At 47.1% G+C, this 22,382-nt stretch overlaps 1 protein-coding gene across 5 annotated transcripts in view; it reads right to left on the bottom strand.

The window, feature by feature from the left end:
• Positions 1-22,382, bottom strand: part of LOC147021632 (ATP-dependent translocase ABCB1-like) — a 193,921-nt gene that overhangs the window by 111,636 nt on the left and 59,903 nt on the right. For all 5 annotated transcript variants that reach the window (XM_085891803.1, XM_085891801.1, XM_085891802.1 and 2 more), the window contains 3 exons: positions 14,243-14,285; positions 5,077-5,268; positions 1,493-1,664 (listed from right to left, as the gene is read on the bottom strand). In XM_085891803.1, coding sequence (XP_085747929.1) covers positions 1,493-1,664; positions 5,077-5,268; positions 14,243-14,285 — 407 coding nt within the window. The remainder of the gene's footprint in view (positions 1-1,492; positions 1,665-5,076; positions 5,269-14,242; positions 14,286-22,382) is intronic.

Genomic DNA, 22,382 nt, shown 5'->3' with positions numbered 1-22,382 from the left:
ATAAAAAGTTGCAACTTATTCAATAATATTGTATTTTTTATGTATGGAATGTCACCTCATGGAAGAGTCAGGTGCCAGATAGAAAAAAGGAACTGACAATCAGGCAGTGCGGCAACAAGTGGACATGATAAGCAAAGGAATTAAGTCTCTGTACAGAGCGTTGGTGCTGCTGCAGCAATCTCCTGGGCTATTGGGCACAATCCTGGATGGGTCGTCACTCCGACGCAGGATACTCGAATGGCTCAATCATCCCAGCAAGCTGGTACTCATTTTGCCGACCTCGGGAGGATGACAGGCTGAGTCAACCCCATCTGGTATTAATTCAACAGCTGAGTGGGATTTGAACTCAGGACCCCAGGAACCCAAGCCCACAACCCTAACCATGAAACCAACATGTGGAAAATGAATGCATGAACAGGACTAGAGGAAAAAGAGGAAACACAGAAACTTACAAGTTAGAGCAGTGTTTCTCAACCGGGGTTCCGTGAGAAACAGTAATAAATAGGCTAATGTATTTTTGAGTAGTTTTTGTTTGAGTTAATATTCGTAATTTTACAATACACGTACAGCATATTGTTGGAAACTCCTTGATTATTACAATAGAGGCTTCAACCTCTTATATTATTTACAATTATAACAACCATAGGGAATGTATTTAACGATGTCTATACGGCGCCAGTGTGAAACCGCCCTCACTGGTTAGTGGACGTCCTGTACGCGGCGGATTCGTGTCATGGAATCCATTTTTTTGTGTGAATTAAAACCTCGGTGTGAGGTCTCATAACTGAGCAGTATGTTTTTTTTTTCATTGCCAATAAATTTGACAAAAAGGGGGTCATTTTTTCCTTAAATCAGGTTTCTGAAAAAAAATATTATATTTACCACGTGAACTACGATAAAAATATAAAAGAACTAGATATTAATAATGGTATATAATAATTTTTATGCAGGGGTTTCCTGAGACATGAAAACTATTTCAAGGGTTCCACAAGGGTAAAAAGGTTTAGAAACGCTGAGTTAGAGAGTAGGGGACTGGGGTATATTCTACAGATACATACAATTAAACATTATTCTTGTGTCCAAAATCAGGGCTTGTGGAAGAGCAAGCCAAAATATGATACAAGGTGATACATTAACACTGGGTAAATGGGAAACAGACAGATGTACAGATGAAAGAGTGAGCAAAGAAGAAGACTGCAGCTCAGAGTAAAGGGGGATCAGTTAGTGGCAACAGATAAGATAATGAAGGATAAATACATAAGATAATAAAGGAGGCATGAATTTGGAGCAAACTCATTTTGAAGCACTCGACAGAAAAATGGAACTGGATTGAGGCTCACACACTGGGATTGCCCCTTATAACATTAAAAATAATTCTTTCTTTGATACTTTCAAAGTAGCTGCTCGCCACAATCTCATAATCCTCCTCCATGATCTCATTTAGTTCCTTTGCAAGCTAGTTTTCATATACATTTAGAAATAACGTTTTCACCTTGGACATGAGAGCAGCAGTGATGGCTAATAGTGGGCTGACGGCCAAGATAACCAGTGTGAGCTTCCAACCACGAACAAAGCCGATGATAAATCCAGATACGAAACTGGACAAGCTCTGAATCAGCAAAGCCACCTTGTCACCAATTCCTTCACTGATCTTGTTGATATCACTGTGAGAATACAAAATATCATAGGCCAGGGTTCTTTCATGTATGTTTATTCATGCACACAGACAAGAGCTTTATCAGTGATCAATTTGTAATCTGTTAAGCCCACCGCACTCTAGCTGACATTCGCTGATATGACTCATCCAGACTGGCTGCAACGAATCTTGCAAAATGTAATTTTGTTGTAGACTGATGGGATCAAGATGTTGGGATCAAGAAGGCGATGTGACTGTTGACATTATTGTTGGAAAACAAAATGGTGATGCAGAAGAAATGCAAGGAAAAATCTCTGAGCACTGCTACTCTGGTACGAGTGCTGGTCCATCACTGACTACGTGCCAGGAGAAAGAAGCGGCTGTGGGTAAAGCCCTATGTGGAAAGAAGGCCGGCTCAAGGAGCATTCAACAACTTGCTCGTGGAAATTGCTGCAAAAGATGAACTCTCTTATGGTAACTTATCATTCACAAGAGATTTATTACAGGCAGGCATAATCTCAGCACAAATCTATCAGCTGGGCCTCTCTCTTCCAACCAAAGGTTTGCCATATTGATGCTATAGCTGGAAGTCACTGAAAGCTGAAGTTTAATTGGTCAATATATTGTGCCGCGTCGTGATCATCGTAGATTGCCGCACACTACACATTGATGCAAGACTGTTGTGGACAACTCATCATAAAAGTTGAACATGTTCAAGTTTTAAGATGATCACCATTGCGCCTGAAAACCTTGTTGACGACGGTCATCACCACCACACATTCCATGATTATCAAAGACTTTCACAGACTAAATCACTAAACTGTCACAGACGGTCTTGTTGCATTGCGTTGGCTGGTGTGCTACGAGCTTTAGGCAATGAGTGATAAATATTGGATGAAAAGAAACTAAAGCTCAGATTCCTTGTCATTGTTAGTTTCCCTTTCTTTTTGTCTGTTTATTACACCACAATGCCATACATGGATAGAACATGCCTCATTTCAAAATAGCATAACTAAAAGGCAGAAGCCATATTAAAATAAGGAAAAAAACGTTTTACGGTACTCCAATTGGGTTGGCATATTTGGTGTTCCCTATGAGCAAATAGCTCATGATGCTGAGATCACAAGTTCAAATTCATATAGTTTGTTGATTTGTGCATTATCTATATTCTGTCGTTGTGATTCAAGTAAAAGTGCATTAATCTCCTCGGACTCACTTCCTGACCTCTGGACTCGAGGCCACCGGCCATGGTTGCTTGGCATCCTCGGACGCTGATTGAAATAACCAAACAAAGCAGAGTCCTCACTCCTTCACGACCACCTTACCTTTCCAGTGGTTTGGTAGTGTCAATGGGGGAACCGTGCCCGCAACGTTCACCCGAATGTTTAACACGTACGGTCGAACAAACCATGGATGAACGATGGCTGTTGGTATGAGCAAATGTATGGGGTAAAATATCCCATCTATCGATTTATACATGCTATATCGAACCATTTAGGAAATGAGACAGTCGAACAGGTTTGAAAACAATTTAGCAACACTTCCCGGAGGGCACATATTTACAGAGACGATACAGTTTTTGTTTATGAGCAACACAGATAATAACTTATTTTACTTTCCCTTCATGGATTAAAACCATATCACATATGATCAATCTCAAAGTGTTAGTATGAGCATGTCGATCAGCATAAAACTGCTTCATTTTTCTGCTTTGCTGATGGAGACAGGAGTCATCAATTGGACGTCATGCATAGCATCACATAGTAGTTGCAAGGGAACTTGTTCGGCTCTTGATGAATTGGTTTGTTGTTGATTTCCGCGACGTCAATATGATGAGTAGCGTCTTTGTGTCAGAAATGCCATCTGTTGTCTTGTATAATCTTCAATTTTGAATGGCAAACCTTGGCAAACTCGTTGTTACTGTGGGCTGTGGCACTCTTTGTCATCTGAGCAACATGATTCTGGACCACACAGTCCACCATGAGGGCGTCTTCAACTTCTTATGGCTGGTGATGGTGGGCTCATTGTTTTGTCGTGATTTGATGACAATGTTAACAGCATTGGGTTCTTCGTTTTACCATCTTTTTATGCCCACTGCTTCTACCTTTGTGGTCTCAAGAACTCATCCAGTATCCAAGACATATTTTAATGTAATGTCTCCTTTCCAAAAGCATGAGTACGTCATCGGATCAAAGTACTACTCCGGATTATTTGGGATTTGATCTCAGTGTCCACATTTGAAAGTTCACAGTTTTGTGCTAACATATGAAGTCTTGTGGCATATAGGTTCCAGCAGTTCTCCATGCTTCGAAAATGAAAAACGTTTATTTTGCACTATGTTCATCGATGTGAAGTTCTTATCTCACTGGGTTTTTGCATCTGCAAAGATGCCTGAATGTTTCTGGTCCAGCTGTTGACTTGCTGTCGAGGTGTCAAACATGTCACACATGCGTTCACCCAGACAATGCAACATTAGCGATTCCATTCTCATCGAATCATTGATGTCCGTGGAAAGCATAGAATTTGAAACCTTATTCTTCTTCTTCTTCTTCTTTCTCTTCTTCTTCTTCGTCTTCTTGGGATACTCTTCAAAGAACTCTTCCAGCCTATCACAAAGATTATCATTTTATGTGCAGATGTCCGTTAGTCCAAATTAATGTTGTTAATATATTTATTCAGCTGATTTTGGAATTGTTCTCGGGTGTCACTACCTTTGACACATGCAGGGATGTTGTTCCAATCAGGTATGTGGAACGTTGAACAAAGCTTATTCTTCTTCTTCGCATGGCAACTTGGCTGCCAGGTAGCTATCATTTTGTTGGGGGTATGACGAAGCTGCTGATGCTGTGCCCCAATACCAGTACCCTGATACTCATTTCACCCACCTTGGAAGGATGACAGGCTGAGTCAACCTCACCTAGTTATTCAGCATATTCAATGGAAAATGGGGCTCGAACTCAGAACCCTAAGATCCCAAGCCAGCCACCTTAACCACTAAGCTAACACCAGGCCTTGAACAAATCTGTACCCACTTGATCCACCCATGCCAATGTGATGCGTCTTGCCCAGAAACTGAACAATATAAGCGAAACAGCCTGACCGAACATTTCCTGATCCTCTTGTGGTTACATCTGCCCTATATTTTTCATCTTCTCCACTAGATGTCAGCACAGCAAAGGGATATATAATTTATAACAGAAAATTAAAATTGGTAAATGGACGACCTGTACCAAACTGTTATAAGCTCTATGATAGTTGTCTATATTACTTAGGCATATTAAGAGGATGTATATGAAATTATAGTTCAGCCTAAACCAGATTTCAAACATGGCAGCAAACACTTCAACGTTTTGGCTATGAGCTACAAAGAACATGAAGGTGTAATGGAAAAAAGGAGAGTTGGAGGAGGTATTTGGTTTTGACACAAGTGAAGTGCATACTCGGTAAGTCTTGTGTTGAGCTCTCCGAGCGTGTTGACGTCGAACCAGCTCATATCCTGGCGCATGAGAGCATGGAAGAAGGTTTGTCGGAGGCGCCGTGTTTGCCGGGCAGCAGCACGCTCCCAAAAGGATATCTGGATGAAAGCCACAATCAGAATAGCTGCACCGATGCCCACGTAGTAGTATGCAAAACTGTGGGGAAGGAAAGTTTGAACTGTGATGGTAGTATGCACCAACAACAACAAAAAAGAATACACACATCACCAAACTCAACATTCAGATGGATTTAATTTTGTAACGATACAGCAGCAGCAGCACCCTATAATTTAAAAACAATCTGATAGACTTTAAAACATAAAAAACTGGCAAACAATTGAGGGGATTGGGTTTTGTGCAAAAGAAAATTTCATCAAAGATGTAATGTGAGAGCAGAAAAACAAAAATAGGGTGAAAGCAGGGATTGGATTATCAAATATGGCAGGGTAAACAATGTTATAATTAATATTCTTAGAAGGTTTATAAACACTTTGTGATAAAGATTTATGAATAAAGCCACCGTTATATGCAGTGGCGAGCATTCATCAGCAGGCAGGGCTGGGATGTATAATTGGTGATGCACTGTTAAAATATTTCATTATCTGCCTGTTGTCTTGGTAGGGAATGGATGTAATTGCTTTTTCCTTTTATCCTCTCTTCTTGTTTGCTCTGTTTTGTAAGGAATAGAATGTTCAATTCATTATCTTTTTAAATGAGTTGTAATTTCGCATATTAAGGTTGAGAATAACAGGTTGATGTGGAATTAAGCATCCTTTTAAGATATGAATTAGTGGATATAGCAGGCTATTCCATACAGCACTGGGGGAGGTAAGAACCAGCATATTTTGCTCATCGGGAACAGATGAGTGACATGAGAGGATTGGCAAACTGGCCTGTCATGTTATTCAGTTGGAGGGGAAAATGGTGTTCATTTACATAAGTAATTGCTTTTATTCAGAGACCATCTGGAAAGTATATTCAATGTGAACACTACAGGGTATGCTAGGAGACCAGGCATGAATTATATCATGGACCTAGAATGTTTAATTCAAGTGAAACATCCATTGAAATTGATTGCACACAAGGATGTAAAGTGAAAAAAAGATAATGAGATCCAGTAAAACTGAGATTTTGAAATTTCAAACATGTTACGCGAAAAGAGTTGCTGACATGGTATTCAATTCAACGGTCCTAAAATCTACGAGAATTTATTCCTTTGTGCAATGTGCAAGTCCTAAGGGCCCTTATCACTAATTGAAACAAGAATTTCCTCTTGTAAATATATTTCTTTTTTCTCTCCTTATCTCAGAGTTTGAAGTTTTTGACATCTTATTGGAAGAGTTATAATTAAATGCTGGTCGCTAACTGTATACAAATTACTGACTGTTATCTACAACAATGAATGTCAGTGTGTGTCCGTCCGTCAGTCAGTCAGTCAGTCTGTCAGTGTGTTGACTCCACAACTCCAAAACCATGAACCTCGAGGCCCCAATTTTTACATGCATACTCAGGAAACTCCAAGGTCGTGCGTGATGAAAACTGGGTGTCTGGGTAAATGTAAACGCCACTTTTGAAGATAATTAATGGCCTTGTTTCATTATCCTTTTATCAATGCATTATCCATGGTAACCTCACTGGGGTCTTAATTCGCCATTTTTTGTAGGGGGGGGGGCTTGCTCAACAATACCTTGACTTGGAACAGGCCACAATGGTTCCTTAATGACAAAGTTTTGTTTTTCACTTCACTCACTCATACCGTCGAATGCCTTATCATCATAACGATGAATCGCTGGATAGATTGCAATGCTTATAAACTCCCAGAGATGCCATCATTTGTGGCTTTATTTCACATCCGCACATTCCATAACCTCTTATAATCTCATTATCTGAGCTGAATTTCAAAATTTTGAACTTTTCTTGTTGACTTCAGCAGCAGTTCTGACTGCTAAAAAAAAAAAAAACAGAAAAGTGTTAATTTTTCCAATTCAGACATTGCTTGACATTCCGAGCATCTCCGGGTGCATGGACATGTTATGACCGTACAGCGATCGCGAATCGCTTGCCAAGCTCACCATTTCTTATCAACTGTTTTGTTGGAGTGCTTGCTTGAGTGCCCAAGCCACTTGGTTGTTCATTTCGAAGCCATGGCCATATACTGCAAAATTATTCACACTGTCACTGAACATACAGTATAACTTGACTTGAACAGAGTTCAGGCCCTATTCGCCTGTGTTTGGCCCTGCGTTGTCGTGGGATGCCTCAGGTAGTGGATCACCTGCTGAAATTGTGCAATTTTATTTTACACGTTTCCCATTTTTGTACGATCTTCTTTAATTTTACGACCTGTCACTTAGACATAGATACATATAAAATATTAAGCATTTTGATTTTAAACGTTTCTTCATCTGTTTTGTTGGAGTGATTGCTTGGATGCTTAAATCACTTGGCAAGCAGTCATCAAGCTTCGAACACTATCAGCTTACATGGCAATACTGTGGCACGGTTCTCCATGGAGACATATCTGGAGTTAGGAAGACAAAATAAACTAGTTGATTACAATGAGTAAAAATGTTTTCATTTGTTACAAAGCAACAAATCGCCACATCATGGCAGGATATCTGAGAGGTATGCATGCATGCTCAAAGCTGTCTAGCCTGGGTTCAAATCCTGACACAGCTCCAGACTATCATCCTGTGTTTTACAGTCATGGTGATTCATCAATAGGTGTGCCGTCTCTCGGATGGATGTTGAACTGGACATCACATATGCTGGAATCCACCCTCACCCCTTCGCTCTCCCCTCTCCCCCTCCCCCTCCCCTCCGCCTCCCCTCCTCCCCCTCCCCTCTCCCCTCCCCTCCCCTCTCCCGTTTCCCCTTTAATCCTCTCTCTACCAACCCTCTCTCTCTCTCCCAACCCTCCCTCTCTCTCCCAACCCTCCCTCTCTCTCCCAACCCTCCCTCTCTCTCCCAACCCTCCCTCTCTCTCCCAACCCTCCCTCTCTCTCCCAACCCTCCCTCTCTCTCCCAACCCTCCCTCTCTCTCCCAACCCTCCCTCTCTCTCCCAACCCTCCCTCTCTCTCTCCCAACCCTCTCCCTCTCCCTCTCCCACCCTCCCCCTGCTCCCCCACCCTACCCCTCTGTTAAGGGAACTGTTAAGGACTGAGGGTTTAGTTTTGAATTTAAATCAGCTTCCCCAGAGTGTAGCATGTGTGAATCAGATTTGGATTGAGTCCACCGGAGGGGTGCAAAGGTTGCTGCATGTGCAGGCATGCATGCATGAAGGCAGGCCTTTGTCAGATAGATAGCATAGGTTTTAAATGCTCGTACCCGGTTTTATATAGAACCCGGTGGTTAAAAATAAAATGTTGCTGTTCGGGCATGTTTTATCACCTGTCCCCTCCCCTCACATTGCTTTCCATTCCCCACCCCTCACACCACCTTCCCTTTCCTTCCCCTCACACTGCCTTACCTTCCCTTCACACCACCTTGCCTTTCCCTCACACCATATTTCCTTCCACTCATGCTGCTTTCCCTTCCCCTCCCCTCATGCTTACCTCCTCCAAAACCCCCTCCCCTATCCTCTGCGCGGACTCTGCATTGTGCATTAACATGCTGTTTTAATGTACCCAATTTGTTCAATCCTGTGCTATCCCCCCCTCCCCCTTTTCTCTCCAAGACCCTCTACCAAATGCAAGTTCAGAACCCTTTCCCGGAGTGTATAGTGAGTTTGGTGGGATGTCACTCTCTCCATCCCCCCACCCCTTCCTCACTCTGCCCCCTTCCTTACTGACTCATAACTCCCCCACCCTTCTTCCTCACTCCACCCTTCTTCCTCACTCCCTCCCCTCCGCCCTCTCTCCCTCCCCTCCGCCCTCTCTCCCTCCCCTCCACCCTCTCTCCCTCCCCTCCACCCTCTCTCCCTCCCCTCCGCCCTCTCTCCCTCCCCTCCGCCCTCTCTCCCTCCCCTCCGCCCTCTCTCCCTCCCCTCCGCCCTCTCTCCCTCCCCTCCGCCCTCTCTCCCTCCCCTCCGCCCTCTCTCCCTCCCCTCCGCCCTCTCTCCCTCCCCTCCGCCCTCTCTCCCTCCCCTCCGCCCTCTCTCCCTCCCCTCCGCCCTCTCTCCCTCCCCTCCGTCCTCTCTCCCTCACCTCCATCCTCTCTCCCTCCCCTCCATCCTCTCTCCTCTCTCCCTTCCTTCCATCCTCTATCCCTCCGCTCCCTCCCTCTCTCCTGATCCCCACCCTCGTCTCTCTCCCCACTACCCTCCCCACTCTCCCTTTCTCTCCCCCACCTCCTTAATATTACCATCAGCGAAGTGACAGGTTGTATTTGCTAGTACATAATAATAAGGATAATTAAAGAACATTTTAATGTCTAATGCAATCGATGGGAAAGACCAATGATATATTAATATTTCAAGTGTATCACGAAGATATAAAAGTGGAAAAGCGGTAACTATTTCTTTTGTATACAAAGTCGAGGCTCGTGGAGGGGCAAGAGCATAGAATGGATCAGGACATAACAGAAACAAAGGAACAGTAGAAAGAGAAGAGGGAAACACAGCAACAGCAGAATCGAGAGACAAAATAGAGGAAGACTTAGACAAATAAGGGATGTGGGGAAGAATGAGGGCAAGGGGAGGACGCACGAGGTGGACAAGATGGATGCAGAAACAAACTCTCAGGAAGGAAAAACTGGAAACTTGGAAAGGGGTGGACTTGGAGTTGTTTAACGTGGGTAGAAAATATCATAGTTTTGGATAGGGGATGATATGAGATGTGCTGAACAGCTGTCTTGAAAAACTGGTGGGAAGAAAGAGATTGAAGAGAATGTGGCAGTTCCCCCATGCAGGCAAAAAGAGAGGCATGAATGGAAGGTGAGCATTTCAAAAGGACGTTGATGGAAGACCACCCATATCCTGCAGAACCCTGGGGGAGGGGTTGGGGTGGGGCAGAGCATGGAGAGAGAGAGAGAGTCGAGAGTGCAAAACCAGAAAGGGCGTGGGAGAAGACAGAGATGACCGACCTGTCTGTGATAAGGAAATGATAGGCCCATTGGTTCAGCTTCATCGCGGGAGATTCCAATAATATTGAAGGTCTTGGTTTACATAGCATCAAGCTGAGCAAGGTGTGAGGCAGGAACGCCAGCCCAGTGGGAAAAGCTCCATCAAGCTGCAAATGAAAGACTTGTAGGTGGATAGGAGTTCAGGTGTACCAAGGAGGACTTTGTACGATGGAGGATGACCAGTCGGGGGCTGGCTTTGGTGGCCAACTTAGAAATGTGGTTTGCCATAAAGAGATCATGGCTAATAGTGAGACCCAGTAATTTGAGTGATTGAACTTCCTCAAGAGGAATGCTAAGAAAGCAGATGGGAGAGTTTTCCAGATGGTCCTTTCGGAGAGAGACCTTGAGAGTGTGAGATTTGTCTGATAAACTTTTGTCAATTCCTCTTCCTCTGGGTCATCTTGTGTTTTGTCTAATTGTCTCAATATCTAAAAACATGAAGGATGGATTGAGACAAAACTTGGTGGACATGTTGGGTGTGTGACAAGGATGAATTGTTTAGACTTTGGTGAAGATCTGCATCCCGGATACTAGAATCTTTTTAGTGATTCTTCGCCATTGAGAGAGATGACCAAAAACGATATATCGCAAGATATCTCAAAAGGTTATGGATGGATTATGACAAAACATGATGGATGAGTTGGGTAGGTGACAATAACAAGCTGATTCGATTTTGATTAAGGTGTGGATGCAGATCCAGCCCATCAGTGAGATACAAAAGGTAAAAACAAGTATTAATGTGGTTGTGTTTGGTTTTATCATCTTTTGCTGCCCACACAAGCCACTAACTTGTGCTGGAATTAGCAAGTACCTTTTCTTTCATACAAAAGATAAACTGTTTCGCCCAGCGGAGGAATGCGCTCCACCAAGTGCCATTATGTAGTTGTAAATTAATTTACTATATTCCATAAATTGCCGTGTATAAACCGCACTCATGCATAAAGTGCATCCTTACTTCTCCTCCCTTCCTGCAGAAAAAAAATCTTATTTTGTGACCTTTCCTGTGAAAGAAATTAAAAAATGGTCCAATATGTTTTAGAAAGACAAATGCTATTTTGAAAGCGAGCCACACACACACACACACACACACACACACACACACACACACACACACACACACACACACACACACACACACACACACACACACACACACACACACACACACACACACACACACACACACACACACTCTCTCTCTTTCATGTGCAGCCTTGTGGCTGTTGGTTTCTTGGATATGGATGTGGCTATGCTGCTGATGCAGTGACCCTATTACCAATATACTGGTGCTCATTTCACCAACCTTGGAAGGTTGACAGGCTGAGCCAACTCCACCTGGTGTTAATTCAGCGGCCGACGGGGCCTGACCTCAGGATCCTGGGATCCAAAGCCAGCCACCCAAATCGCTAAGCCAACGCCAGGCTTAGTGAGCCATTAAAAAAACAATAAGGGCACACTTGACATTGCAAATCACCAGAAATACCTCCACCCACATTATTACATCATTATGCATACTTTTTCCAAGTTTGATTGAAATCCCTGAACCCAGATTCAAAATATTAAATAATTCTAGCTGCCATGCCATACAATCGTACTTGTTTCCCATGGGGAGTAATTACTTCACATGTACCAAGATTCAATTTTTTTTTCCATGGAGCAGTTTCAGAAATACAGAGGTTCAAAATTTTAATTTTTTTTCCAACATGGCTGCCACACCACTTGATCTATGACATCACAATTATTATTCAAATATTATACATGAATAGTCGCACCTATTGTGAAAATGTTGTGTCAATCAGATAAGCAGTTGCAGAGAAAACAGAAAATTAGCACAGACGGACATTCATACGTACATACATACATATGGACAGACTAGTATGTGGACAGACCGGCAACTTCGTCAGCGGAGTATGTGAAAACCCGCAGACATTATAGAATGCCATCTCAATCATCCCACTTTAAAAAATACGTTTTTGAAGAATAAATAAATAAATAAGATCGATCCATCGAAAAGAAAAAGGTGGGATGGGGATATAGTTTCTTAAAACTTTCTTTCTTGCCCTTTTTTGTTCGCTCTGTCTTGTTGCACCAGAAACACACCCAGGACAGCAAGTAACCACTAAATGACTATTGATTTTAATGAATGCCCCATAATCTGCTATTACGTACGATTATTACAATCAGGGAAAGAGACATAATATTACCAACCTGTAAGGTGTCACCTTATTGCTGCTTAATGACTTTGTTACTGTACTGCCATCTGTCTGATACCATTATTACTGACAGACTGCTTTGCAATTTACTGTTCCTTCATTAAAACATCATCCCCTCACATATTACAAGTTCTTCAAATGTGCACCTGAGCAAAAGAAATTTTGTTTTTTTGAAATTCAACATTGTAAATAGGTAATTTTGTCATGTCATATGTCCAAAATTCCTGATCACTACATCTTAGCCATCACCCCAACTTTTTATTTATCTTTAAAAAAAAACAATCTTGTTCTTAAAGAAAATGTGGCTTATACACGGCAATTCGCATTATTTCAATATATATAAAAATGGGCTGGATGATAGCTTACAGGTATGGACACGTACTTTTGAGCTCTCGACCCAGAGTTTGAATCTCAACCCAGCTCTAAACTGTCACCCTGGTGTTGCACATGCAGAGTGATGTACTAATTTGTTCAACGCCCATCAGATAGACATCAAGCAGGAGTGAACATCTGTTAATGCTGGTTGTTGATGGACATTAAAGATCCCACAGGTGTCTTTTACAAAGAATAGGAAAGTTACCAATGGCACCCTGAAAGAAAATTCCAAATTCCTGCCATGAACGATTGACTGGAAAAGCAATGGGAAACCACCCAGAATAAATCTTGCCAAGAAGCTGTTTTGGTAGCACAGATGCTCTGCCAAGAGTATGCTCCATTGACAAAAATGATGATGCACTGTATAATGATATACTTTTTTTTAATACAAGGTCTAAGGCTCGTAATGGAGCACGCGCGTGCGCACGCACACACGCACACACACACGCACACACGCACACACACACACACACACACACACACACACACACACACACACCACAGCCACTGAACTTGGGGAAGTTCCATCACTTCCTTGGATAATCTGGGTACCAGCGATGTTACAACAAAGGTGCCACTCTTCTCACCGAACTCAACATGACATTTCCTCAGGAGGAATTTCCTCTTCCCAGTGTATACCAACTGATGGGGATTGTCCGTGCTCTATCCTTTTAAATGCTGAGCTTAAAGCAAGGAAGCAGCACGTACCATTTTGAAAGTCTTTGGTATGAATCACCCACGGTTTGAACTCCCAACCTTCCAGATTTGGAGTGGCCGCTCTAACCATTACGCCACCGCGTCTGCTTTCTGGCAAATATTGGACCCAAAGGAACACAAAAATTAAAAAAAACATTTCGTATGACTCAACGGGGGTTTGAACCACTGACCTCACAGACTCAGAGGAAGCCATTTCGCCATAAACGCTCTAAACTTAAACATGGAGGAAACCATTTAGCTAATAAAGTCGATGCCAAAGCCACATTCCAACAGTACCAACGACTGCAGTTAATTCTAATCTACACTATAAGAGAGATGGTTGTCTGTGTGTCACCATTTTCTTAGAGATGACCAAATGGATCTTTGTCAAACTTTCAGAGGTTCAGCAGTGAGTGTTTTAGGCCAAAAAAATTAAAATGTTTTCAATATTTTGAAATTTCCTTTTGAAGAAAACTTACACCATCCCTAAAATCACTCTATTGTACCTTAATGCTTTGTAGCTCCATGAAAGGTAATATTAAATGATGCCTGACACCATTTCTTAGTGGGCATCGGGAAGTGCTTTAGACCCCCCCCCACCCCCACTGTCCCCACATAAAATAGAAATACAATATCAAAATTTGTTTTCTTAAAAATGCAAACAGGATTACAACAGCAACAGGCAACGCCGGGTACCTCTGCTAATTATCTATAAAGTAAAGCTATAGTTTTACAGATTATATACATCACATAAATCACAATGAAAATTCTATATTATACTCACATTGTCATTGTTTCCTCCAGTGTTGAGTTTGTTGATGGATTGCCTATAGATAGAAGGGGTGAGAACAAAAGAGAAAAATGACTTCAGTGTGTATGCTGAACAGCAAAGAAATAAATGAATCGTATTAATTATTTTCTGCATGTCAAATTTGATTAACATATTGTTGCGGATTCGCGCCCGCCGGCGTGCTGACGGCCACATAACTCGAATCGCGGCACGTCGCCCACCGGACGGACAATCCAGTCGTGACCCTCTCGGACTAACGCCGGGAACCAGTCACGGGTGGACCTTTCGGTCTCACCGCGATCGTGCCAATCGGCCCCCGCGTGGGATAGGGTTGCTCGCCAAATTCGACCTACCTAAGTACCCACACGGAGGGTAGACCGGGCGATCGCACCTCGCCGCAGGTCGACTTCGGACACGGGCCACTTAAGCGACCCGTTCCGTACTATCGGGATAACCGAGCGGTGTTATTCGTCGGCCTCGACGGTTCGATTAATTATCGGGCGTCTTAGCCCACGACCAACCCTTTACGTGAAGCAAGATGGGGATTCAATGAAAGAAATGACGAAGCGAAGCGGGAAAACAGTTCAACAATAAGCACATTTATTTCGCGACGAACGGAAAGCACACATATACAATTCCACCAAAAGCACATGTAAAAGAAGAAGACAAAAAGCAAATGCAACAATGCAGATCTATCCGACTACCGGGCACTCGGCAACACTTATAGAATTTTACTTCACAGACGGTGCCGACAACACATTCTCAAAGCAAAAGAAAAGAGAACCACCCTCCAGGATGAGGGGGGTAGACGGGCCTGGGGCCGAGACCGTGTCGGGCCTACCCGTCTGATGATGAGACGCGAAGTGGCGGTGGTGCCTCAACTCCGCGGGCCTCGCGGACAGTGTCTGGTAGGGGGTGGGAAGGGGGCCCCCTTTTGTCGCACTATCTCAGCGCGTGGGGAAACAGGAGGGGGTTGCTGATGCTCGGGGAAAGGATGATTTCACAAAATCTCGGGTCCCGCGACGAGCGTCTCCACCACGACCTCGGTCACGCCGCCGGCCTCTCCCTCCGCAGTTCCCCGAATCCGACGCGAGCACCCCCTCAACCGCCTTCGCCGCCTCTCCACAGCTTCGTCCGATCGCCCTCTCCGTCTCTTGACTCGTCCCAACTCTTCACTGGCTCCGCGAACTCCCAACTGCGAACTCTTTACTGCGAACTGCCCCCCTCGACTGACGAACGCAGTCGTTTTTATAAGCCCCGTGGCTTCGCTCTTTCATCTTTGACCCTCTGCCTCCGACCTTTCACCTCGCTCCCCATTGGCCCGAGGAAAAGTGGGCGTGAATGCTTTTTGATCCATGAATTTGCATATAGCGTCCGCCCTCCAACGCCCTGGAGGCGGGGCCAAATCGCCCCTCGCTCACCGATTGGACGGAACAAAAGTGGGCGTGAGTCGTTTTTGATCCGTTTTTCTGCGGAAAGTCCGTGATGTTTTTGAACACGCTTCTCGGTGCGCGCCCTGCACGAGTCCAGCATCGGGGCCCACGAGTGGCGCGAGATGACGGTGATGCGATGGTGGCGAGTTGTGACGGTAAAGGTCGTGGCGGTTGTGGTGAAGCGGCGTTGTGGTTGGTGGTTGTTGTTGTGATGGCTGTTGAGACGTGGTTGGTGGTGGTAATAATGGCGGCTGGTCCAAAATAAAGATAGTAAAAGAAAAACGGCTATCCTGAAGAGTCGCAGCACTCATGAATGACATTTATTCCCTCTAGACAACGGGTTTGGGCCTAACTACACATATACTTACCGAGATATCTCACCTAAGGGACCTGAATGGTGGTTTGCGAATTTCGTCAACCACAACAATATATATATATATATCATAACAGAAAATGAATTGTTGCTGTAGTTGTTATGATGCCTTTTATCAATATTATAATTACTGAAGTGTGTTACAGATTAGGAAATCCTATATAAATCCTACATGAGTCCTATATATATGTGATTGGGAAATGAGAAGGTGTTTTGTGAAAGGCAACTCGAGTTACGGCGAATTAAATCAATTAGATGTATTGGGAGAAAAGGTTATGTGTGCAGACAACAAATTCCGTCATGGGCATCGTCAAATTTTCGTGTGCCATCATGTGTAGTTTTCCCCTAGTACATTTTACCTACGGATCCCTGAGTGCGACATTCATGGTATTCGTGTCCCCAAAATAAATAACCTAAGGGCTGAGTAACTACCTAAACAAACTCACTCACACGGACGACTTAAATAAAATTGCCGGCGCTAAGACAAACATGCCGGGGGCGCACTCATATGTACAGTACATCTTAACCTTAACTTACACATTTTACACTAAACCATGGCCCAGGATCACTGAACTCTGCAAAAAGAAAGCAGTTAGCAGGGAGCCAGGCTGCCCGCATGCAGTCTCTGGCTCAAACAATGCAGGTGACAGGGAACGTGGCCGGCTGCTCACACGCAGTCCAAGGCCTTCCCTTTTGAACTGAACGCAGTGAACCACAACGGTGCATGGGCTGCACAAACGTAGTCTCCGTGCCAGCTCAAGTGGCACACGCAATGAACACAACGAATGAATGGATGAACACAAACACGGTGCACGGGCCGCCACTGCAGGCCCGTGTTGTAGCTGCCAACAGGGCAGTTCTTGCAGCTTGCAAACTGTTGCCTTGATCCTGGCGCACATGGCAATGAACAGGGGGGTGGGGCAATGCAAAAATTGAACGGGGCTGGTGAACGTGGGCAGTGGGCATGGCATGGCAAAGGCAGCAGGCAAACACAGCCCGCAGAAGAAGGCCGCTGCAGGCAAACACAGCCGGCAGATGAACTGGCCGGCACAGGCCTTGAAGCAAAACACGGCCAGCCGATGAAGTTGGCCAGCCTTTGCCGTTCAGTGGAGGTTGGTGGAGGGAGTGCGGTGGTGCTGGCCACTTGGCAGGCGGGCTCGGACCTACCTACCCGTCTCCCTCCCAACCTATCGCCTTTGCCTGTCACTGTACATACCCACTCCCTTAATTTGTCAAACCCCAATTTAGCCCCAACTTATTTTTTTGTTGTTTTTATTTTTACTTCCCCACTATAAATCGTCCCCTAACCCCCTTTACTGTCTTTATTCGGCTAACCTATCCTGTCACCTAGCCTACTCCCAACCCCTACGTTCCCTTCCCGGAGGGGAATAAGGGAGAGCTAACGTCCTGTGTCGAGGCCCTACGAAGCCTCAGAATGGCCTCCCCAGAGTTCGGCGATCTATAACCAAAGTGGGTCCAGCGGCCCACAACGAGAGCGAGGGGATGGATGGTGCGGAGGGGTACACTTCCTAATCTACCCTAACCATTTAACTGTTAAACTACCCCGGGGCTTTCAACAAGCGCCTCTCGCTTGAACTATTGGTTCTAACAACCCAGATTCCTGTCGCCTGTGTTGGTGTCCTCACAATTTCGGGCCTCGCCCCCCAATTTTCTCTCGGTGCCCTCACACGGTCTCATGGCTGGGACACGTGGCTCCCTTTGGCAGGCACGACCCTCTGCCAATTCCCCAGCTATGGCATCCCCGGGCACTACACTGCCTCCGAGCCTACCAGCTCCCTAACACCGGGGAGTGCCCCCCATGGCACCTCCCCTGAAACGCACACGTGGCAGGCTGGCTTCCCAGGCCCCTTTCCGAGGGTCACCCGTGCCCACAACACTGCCCACGCGGCTAATGGCGCCCCGGGCCTCCGCACCAAGCAGACGCACCCGTGCCCACTACGCTATCCCGGCCCCCCATGGGCCATTGGCCTACCGCGGCCGACTAGCCTGGTGCCCGGGGTACCCACTCAGCGATACTCACCTTTCGCAGCCACGCTCCCAGTCCGTCAACAGGGCTCCTGCACCCCTCCAAATGGGTTTCGAGCCTACTTTCACACCAACAACAAAACGACCTCCATTTTTCAATTTAACTAACCCCCTAACTCACTCTACACTGACCCCGGGGTCCCTTGGGCGGGAGTCACTCCTCCCCCCAATCACTCATCGCACCATGCATTCCCCATTCGCTCCATTCTTACAGACCCGCTGGCCTCACTCACTCATGTACTCACCTCACAACTCTTCAACACACACACACACCGTTGAACTCTGCCATCCTCCTAACTGCATCCCCTAACTAACTCGTGCTCCCACGTCGTCCCTTAAACTACAGCACGTTCCTTTTAACACTACGCAGCTAAACTACGTCCCCTCTACACATTCACAAGTCTGTCACTGTCTCCAAATAATCCCATTAATCAATTTCCCAACCTAAATCTCGCTACAATCCCTCTAACTAATCCATTCCACGGACTCCATGAGGACTTACCCCTGCCCCATAAAGTCGGTCTAGCTAAGCTAACCCTTCCCCCGAACTAGTTTCCATCCTGTGCCCTGGATAAAAGGGGGTCTTCCACCCCTTGCCCAGGAATCCTGTGCACCCGAAAGTGAGGCTTGCTTTTTTTTTTTTTTCCATGCGCAGCACCAGCGCGGCAACTCGCGCACTTTGCACCTGCCTGTGACGTCATGCAGCTGCACGTGTACCTCGTCCCTCCTTGGACGGTACCATCCGGCAGGGATACCCCTCCTGCCGGATTCCAACCCCACGTGCAGCCATGGCGTCACCGTGCGCATAAAAAAAAAACACAAGCCCCACGTCTCGAGGGGTTCCCCACGCGAACACATGTGCTTTGCCCGTTGGAGCTTAACACACACGATCGCGTGGAGAACCCGTCCGGTCCAAATCCGTAATCCTGCCTAAACTTTGTCCGTCCGCGGGATCGGCAAATCCACCGCTGGCGTTTCCGGACCGGGACTTCACTCTCGCAAGCGAGCACGTGGGGGCCTCGTGCGTTGCACAGCACGGACCTCGTGCTCACTGCTGGGTGAACCCGGCACGGTCCCCGAAACAACTACAGCTGCTACCCGGCTTTCTTTCCTCACATGTCTCCGTCGTCGCCTCCATTCAACACACGCACACCTGCGTGTTACGACGCTCACACTCCATTCCATTCACACCGGGAGACGCGGCTGCGTGCTCCCGCATGCCAACCGACATCTCCCACACATACCGCTCTCTCACACACACGGTCTCCCTTGCACACAGCGACCTTGCACACGGCCGTTCACTCACGCATGCGGGGGCACTCACCCGCGGTGCCTCATCCACACACCGTGCCTCACTCACACACGCGGGGGAACTCACCCGCGGTGCCTCATCCATACTGGCCGTTTCATCCACACACACGGCCTCTTCCACACACGGTGCCTCATCCACACACGGCGTGCTGGGAAGCACGTACTCTGGCACCATCGCCACCACACCACTCACACATGGGGTCGCTTCCACACACGGGGACGCACTCAAGCCTTGCACCACACACACAGGGACAACCACACTGGGGATTCGTGTCCCCACAAGGGTCTCCGGGGCCTCTATACCCCCCAAGCTCTCCGTGCACCCGTTCGCAGCACTCGTCCCCTCAACCTCGCAAAGCACGACCGAACTCACCTGGTCGTGACTCGCCTCAAGGGGGCATACTCCCTCCCCTCGTTCCTGGAGGAGGCCATCCCGCTGCTCGCACTGGGTCCCTACACGCTCCGCGAGCTCACCCCCATTATCCTCCACTACCTCCGTGTGTGTGTGTGCGTCACTTACCCCGTCTTCATCGTGCAGTCTTCCCTCTGTCATTCCCATCTCCCGTGTCTCTGCCAACTCAGTCACCTCTTCACCCTTTACCTCCCTTGTCTCAACTATTATTTCCGTTGTCGTCACCTCGTGTCTCGTCTCGCACGTTTTAGTCTCCCCATTTAATTTTTCCCTTTCGGTCATCGTCACGACCCTCGCCCAATACGCCCGCCGAATTATTTTTTCACCCGCCTCCACCGCGGGCCTGTCAGCCGTTGCACCCCCTCCCAGCTCGTTCGTTCCTACACGTGGAGTCGCCATTTTAAGCTCCCTGCTCACTGCCTTCATGCCCGCCTGCAGGCATCGGCCCATGTTCTGCGTCTCACCCCGGAGCTTTTTCATTTCTTCCTTCATGTGCTGTGTATTCGCATCCATCCTCGCTTTCATTTCGTTTATAAATTCATTTGCGTTTGTATCCATCTTTTCGATCAGTTCCGCATTCATTTTTGCCAGCATGGTGAATAGCTGGGCCATGTCGGGTGCGCTTGGGTGAGCCGTTTCGGCAGGGGTTGGGGAAGGGTTTTGGTGGAGAGGGGGAGGGGAGGTGTCATACACCGCGGCCGCTGCCGCACCCATTTCGGGCTCTGGGTTCAGTTGGGCGACTTCGTTTTCCTGTACAACCAACATTTCCTGCACGGGGATTTCATCCTGAGCCATGGATTCTACACATTCTACATCCATTTCTAATACCCCCGGCTCCCGCTCGCCTTGAGACGCCATCTTATTTCTCGTGAAGGGTTAATTTAGCTCGCTCGTAATTTGGAGGGAATCGGGGGTCGCTCCTCTTACCCCTGGACCGATTCCCGTGAATTTAATTGGAGACAGGAGAGCCCGTTTTCCCGTTCTCCGTTACCAGTGCTGCGAGGAGGGCGATGAGTTTATATCGCACGACCTGACACCAGTGTTGCGGATTCGCGCCCGCCGGCGTGCTGACGGCCACGTAACTCGAATCGCGGCACGTCGCCCACCGGACGGACAATCCAGTCGTGACCCTCTCGGACTAACGCCGGGAACCAGTCACGGGTGCACCTTTCGGTCTCACCGCGATCGTGCCAATCGGCCCCCGCGTGGGATAGGGTTGCTCGCCAAATTCGACCTACCTAAGTACCCACACGGAGGGTAGACCGGGCGATCGCACCTCGCCGCAGGTCGACTTCGGACACGGGCCACTTAAGCGACCCGTTCCGTACTATCGGGATAACCGAGCGGTGTTATTCGTCGGCCTCGACGGTTCGATTAATTATCGGGCGTCTTAGCCCACGACCAACCCTTTACGTGAAGCAAGATGGGGATTCAATGAAAGAAATGACGAAGCGAAGCGGGAAAACAGTTCAACAATAAGCACATTTATTTCGCGACGAACGGAAAGCACACATATACAATTCCACCAAAAGCACATGTAAAAGAAGAAGACAAAAAGCAAATGCAACAATGCAGATCTATCCGACTACCGGGCACTCGGCAACACTTATGCAATTTTACTTCACAGACGGCGCCGACAACACATATTCCCAAAGCAAAAGAAAAGAGAACCACCCTCCAGGATGAGGGGGGTAGACGGGCCTGGGGCCGAGACCGTGTCGGGCCTACCCGTCTGATGATGAGACGCGAAGTGGCGGTGGTGCCTCAACTCCGCGGGCCTCGCGGACAGTGTCTGGTAGGGGGTGGGAAGGGGGCCCCCTTTTGTCGCACTATCTCAGCGCGGGGGGAAACAGGAGGGGGTTGCTGATGCTCGGGGAAAGGATGATTTCACAAAATCTCGGGTCCCGCGACGAGCGTCTCCACCACGACCTCGGTCGCGCCGCCGGCCTCTCCCTCCGCAGTTCCCCGAATCCGACGCGAGCACCCCCTCAACCGTTCGCCGCCGCCGCCTCTCCACAGCTTCGTCCGATCGCCCTCTCCGTCTCTTGACTCGTCCCAACTCTTCACTGGCTCCGCGAACTCCCAACTGCGAACTCTTTACTGCGAACTGCCCCCTCGACTGACGAACGCAGTCGTTTTTATAAGCCCCGTGGCTTCGCTCTTTCATCTTTGACCCTCTGCCTCCGACCTTTCACCTCGCTCCCCATTGGCCCGAGGAAAAGTGGGCGTGAATGCTTTTTGATCCATGAATTTGCATATAGCATCCGCCCTCCAACGCCCTGGAGGCGGGGCCAAATCGCCCCTCGCTCACCGATTGGACGGAACAAAAGTGGGCGTGAGTCGTTTTTGATCTGTTTTTCTGCGGAAAGTCCGTGATGTTTTTGAACACGCTTCTCGGTGCGCGCCCCGCACGAGTCCAGCATCGGGGCCCACGAGTGGCGCGAGATGACGGTGATGCGATGGTGGCGAGTTGTGACGGTAAAGGTCGTGGCGGTTGTGGTGAAGCGGCGTTGTGGTTGGTGGTTGTTGTTGTGATGGCTGTTGAGACGTGGTTGGTGG

This window comes from Eptatretus burgeri, chromosome 8, assembly GCF_056783735.1.
Source record: "Eptatretus burgeri isolate ZD-2024b chromosome 8, Ebu_testis_v1, whole genome shotgun sequence".
NCBI classification, from domain to species: Eukaryota; Metazoa; Chordata; class Myxini; order Myxiniformes; family Myxinidae; genus Eptatretus; species Eptatretus burgeri.
Note: the sequence above shows the minus strand (reverse complement) of the source record. Positions and strands in the feature narration are given on the sequence as shown.